The 3,402-nt window shown below is 39.9% G+C and overlaps 1 protein-coding gene across 1 annotated transcript; it reads right to left on the bottom strand.

Moving 5' to 3' along the window:
* Positions 1–1,683: 1,683 nt before the first annotated feature.
* LOC138929572 (uncharacterized) lies at positions 1,684–3,117 on the bottom strand. The gene is made up of 2 exons (XM_070288981.1): positions 1,856–3,117; positions 1,684–1,800 (listed from the first exon to the last, which is right to left on the bottom strand). Exons 1-2 carry the CDS (start codon positions 3,011–3,013, stop codon positions 1,792–1,794), a joined length of 1,167 nt encoding a protein of 388 aa, XP_070145082.1. The 5' UTR covers positions 3,014–3,117; the 3' UTR covers positions 1,684–1,791.
* Positions 3,118–3,402: the final 285 nt, after the last annotated feature.

Raw genomic sequence — 3,402 nt, 5'->3', positions numbered from 1 at the left:
AGTAAATATATTCTAAACCTTCTTAACGCGTAAATTATGGCTAAAGTCTCTAACTCGAAACTATGATACTTTGCTTCTGTTGAAGTCGATCTTTTTGAGAAATAGAAAATAGGATGCAATTTATTGTCCTCTTTTTTCTGAAGAAGCACAGCTCCAAATCCTAAAGCGCTTGCGTCACAGTGAAGCTCAACATCATCTCTGTAGTCGTATATCGCTAAAACTGGCGCTTCCATTAATTTCGCCTTTAACAACGAAAAACAATCCAATTCTTCTGCTTCGAACTTAAAAACTCTATCTTTTCTCAACAAATCATACAATGGTTTCGCTAATATCGAAAAATCCTTAATGAATCGCCGAAAATACGAGCAAAGACCTAAAAAACTTTGAACTGCTTGCACCTTGCCTGGAACCGGAAAATTTTGTGTCGCTTCTAACCCTTTACTGTCAGCCTTAATCCCATCATTCGAAATCAGAAAACCTAAATAAACAAGACAAGGTTAAAGTCTTGTAAAAATTTGCATTTGTCCATTCTCAACTCTAATTTATTTTCTACTAGCCTTCTAAATACTTCTACTAAAACTTCTAAATGTTCTTCTAAACTTTTGCTTGCCACTAAAATATCGTCCATATATATGATCACCTTCTTTTGCCTTATCATGTCCGAAAATATGTCATTAACGAATCTCTGAAATACCTGCGGAGCTGTTCTTAAGCCCATCGGCATCCGCAAAAACTCAAATTGTCCCAATGGGGTGGTAAAAGACGTAAATTTTACTGACTCTTTGTTAACAAATACATGAAAATAGCCATTCTTAAGGTCTAATTTCGTAAACACCGATTTTCCTACTAAATTATCCAAAAGGTCATCAATCAATGGTATCGGATAATTATCCTTTGACATTATTTTGTTCAATCTTCTAAAATCGATACAAAGTCTCAGTTCCCCCGACTTCTTCTTCACTAATACAATAGGAGAGGCATACTCCGATTTACTAGGTTGAATAATTCCATCTCTAATGTATTCTTCTAACATTTTTAACAGTGCTTCTTTTTCACTATATGACAGTCTCCTCGGTGCGCAACTAAATGGTTTCGAGTTTTCTAACATTATATTCATTTCACATTTTATTTTCGGATTCTCAGGTCGCTTGACTTGAACATAATGTGTCTCTAACAACTTAATAAACTTCTCTCGATCCTTGTAGCTAATTTTTTCACCAATAATAAAGCAATTTTCCTTTTCATCATCCTCTAAAATATTAATATTCATCATTTCTCTTGTGAAATCGTCCCTATTATTTCCTAAAGTCTCTTCTAAAATTTTGCTTTCGAACCTTTCTTCTTCTAAAGTCTCATTTCCTAAACCGTTTCCCAAAATTTCACTTTCTAAACTTTCTCCTAACATTTCATTTTCTAAACTTTCTTCTAACATTTCATCCGCTTCCTTCGGTTCCTTAGTGTCATTCAATAAACTAATATTTGTCTTATTCTCAATTTGGGTTTCAATTCCCTCGACAGTGATCATTTTTAAGGTTTCTAAATTAATTTTCAGATTACAAGCCTCCATAAAGTCCCTACCCAGCACAATATTACAGCTCATTGAATCGTTAGCCACAGCAATTAAATTAAAATAAATCTTTATTTCCTTTTTCATTACATAACATAACATTTTTCCATAACTTCTTAGTATGCTTTTATTTAATCCATAATATAGCTCTTCATGAGGCTCTAATCTAATATTTTTGGGTACATAAGAAAATTTTATCAAAGATACTGGGCTTCCTGAATCGATCAAGCATTCTGTAATAATTGGCTGGTTAGAGTTTTCATAAACAAAAATTTTAAACAATCTTACGTAATTATTTGCCGCATCCTTCTTGTTTTGGGGGCACTTGCTGATCATGTGATCCATCGCCCCACATCCATAGCAAGACCCAGGAGTCCTCTTTGATTTGATGCAGTCTCGAGCCCAGTGCCCTTTACCGTTGCAGTTAAAGCAACGCGTCTCCTTGTTCGCCAGCTCATCCTTCGCGTTGTGCATCTTCTTCTCTCCAGCAGCCCTTACCGGCAACATTATGTTGGCAAATGCTTTAAGCATCCTTCCTGGGTTCTCGAAACACTGAAGCTTGGCCTGATTGCGTAGATTTATCGCCGGAATGCCAACAATAAGTCCGTCCAGCAGCTCGTCATCTTCCATGTTGACTTCTCGTGCCAGCCTGCGTTTTTCTTCGAAATAGACTGCAAACTTCTCAGTTGGCTTCCATAGCCGCGCCTCGAATTTGCGTCTCAACTCTGCTTTCGACTCGTTGCCACCAAACGCAAGAAGTAACTGGTCTACCAGCTCACTCGTCGATTCTCCGAACCGGGTTGCATCTGCGTGTAGCCACTGCAACGCGCTGCCTTTCAGTTTTCCAATCAGCAAAACTCTACTCTGGGTGTCCGTTAGCTTATACAATCTGGCAACATTCTCCCATTGGGAGACCCAGGCACGAACAGACATGTTTTTCGAAAAATCCAATAAGATTTCCTTTGCCAAGCCAAATCCGGCTGACGAAAAATCGTCTCGACCACCTCTTCCACTGTTAGCGTCGCTGCTGCCGTTTTGCCCGTTGTCGTTTCGTCCGAAATTTCCAGAATTCTCGCTGGCGTCTCTTTCATTCCTCTCTGCCTCATTCGCTTCGCTTCGCTCGCCATCCCTTTCGCTCCTACGGACATCATCGGCCGCACCGTTGCTACGCTCGCCATCTCTTTCGCACACGTCGCCGTTATGTTCAGACATGTCGTTTCTGGCGCCGCTTGGTGGCGCGTCGCTTGTTCTCGAACTGACGCTGTCGATCTGCTGCTGAAGATTCTCGAGAACCTTCCTTGCCTTCTCGATTTCACGATGCTGCTCCTCCATAGTTGCCATGCCACGAGCCAGTTCCGTCCGATTCTGCTTCACTCGCTTCTCCACCGCTGCCCCTTCCGCCTCTTCGTCCAGAATTTCTTGCTCCTCTTCCACATGGTTTATCATTGGAGCACTGCCTCGGCTTTCGGGTGGAATCGCACATATCCGGGAGTACAGATCAGCTTTTGATCCCTTCGTCGACAAGTTTAAACATTCTAGCCATTTTTTCAGCTGAGCCACCGTCACTTTATTAATGTCCAAATCCATTTCGGTTTTTTAGTTGACGTGCACAAAAAATTTTCTCGATCCTACTTCTGAGATTGTGGCCGTATGTTATTTTAATTAGTCTCTTTTATTTATTCTTATATTATAGTATTATATGTTGCTTATATTATTTTAAACTTTTGTTTCTTATCTTTTTGTTCACCAACTACGTCTTCTCTTTTTAACTTCTCCAAAAACAGTGATCTGCCACTCTCCGGCCGCGTGCCTTTCAACCCCCAAAATTCATAAGC

The sequence above is a fragment of the Drosophila kikkawai genome, unplaced genomic scaffold, assembly GCF_030179895.1.
Source record: "Drosophila kikkawai strain 14028-0561.14 unplaced genomic scaffold, DkikHiC1v2 scaffold_40, whole genome shotgun sequence".
Lineage (NCBI taxonomy): Eukaryota > Metazoa > Arthropoda > Insecta > Diptera > Drosophilidae > Drosophila > Drosophila kikkawai.
This window is presented reverse-complemented; position numbering and strand designations above follow the sequence as displayed.

What these genes read in the sequence shown, in the direction of transcription:
- LOC138929572 (XM_070288981.1), bottom strand. Translation starts at nt 3,013, where the DNA reads ATGATAAACCATGTGGAAGAGGAGCAAGAAATTCTGGACGAAGAGGCG.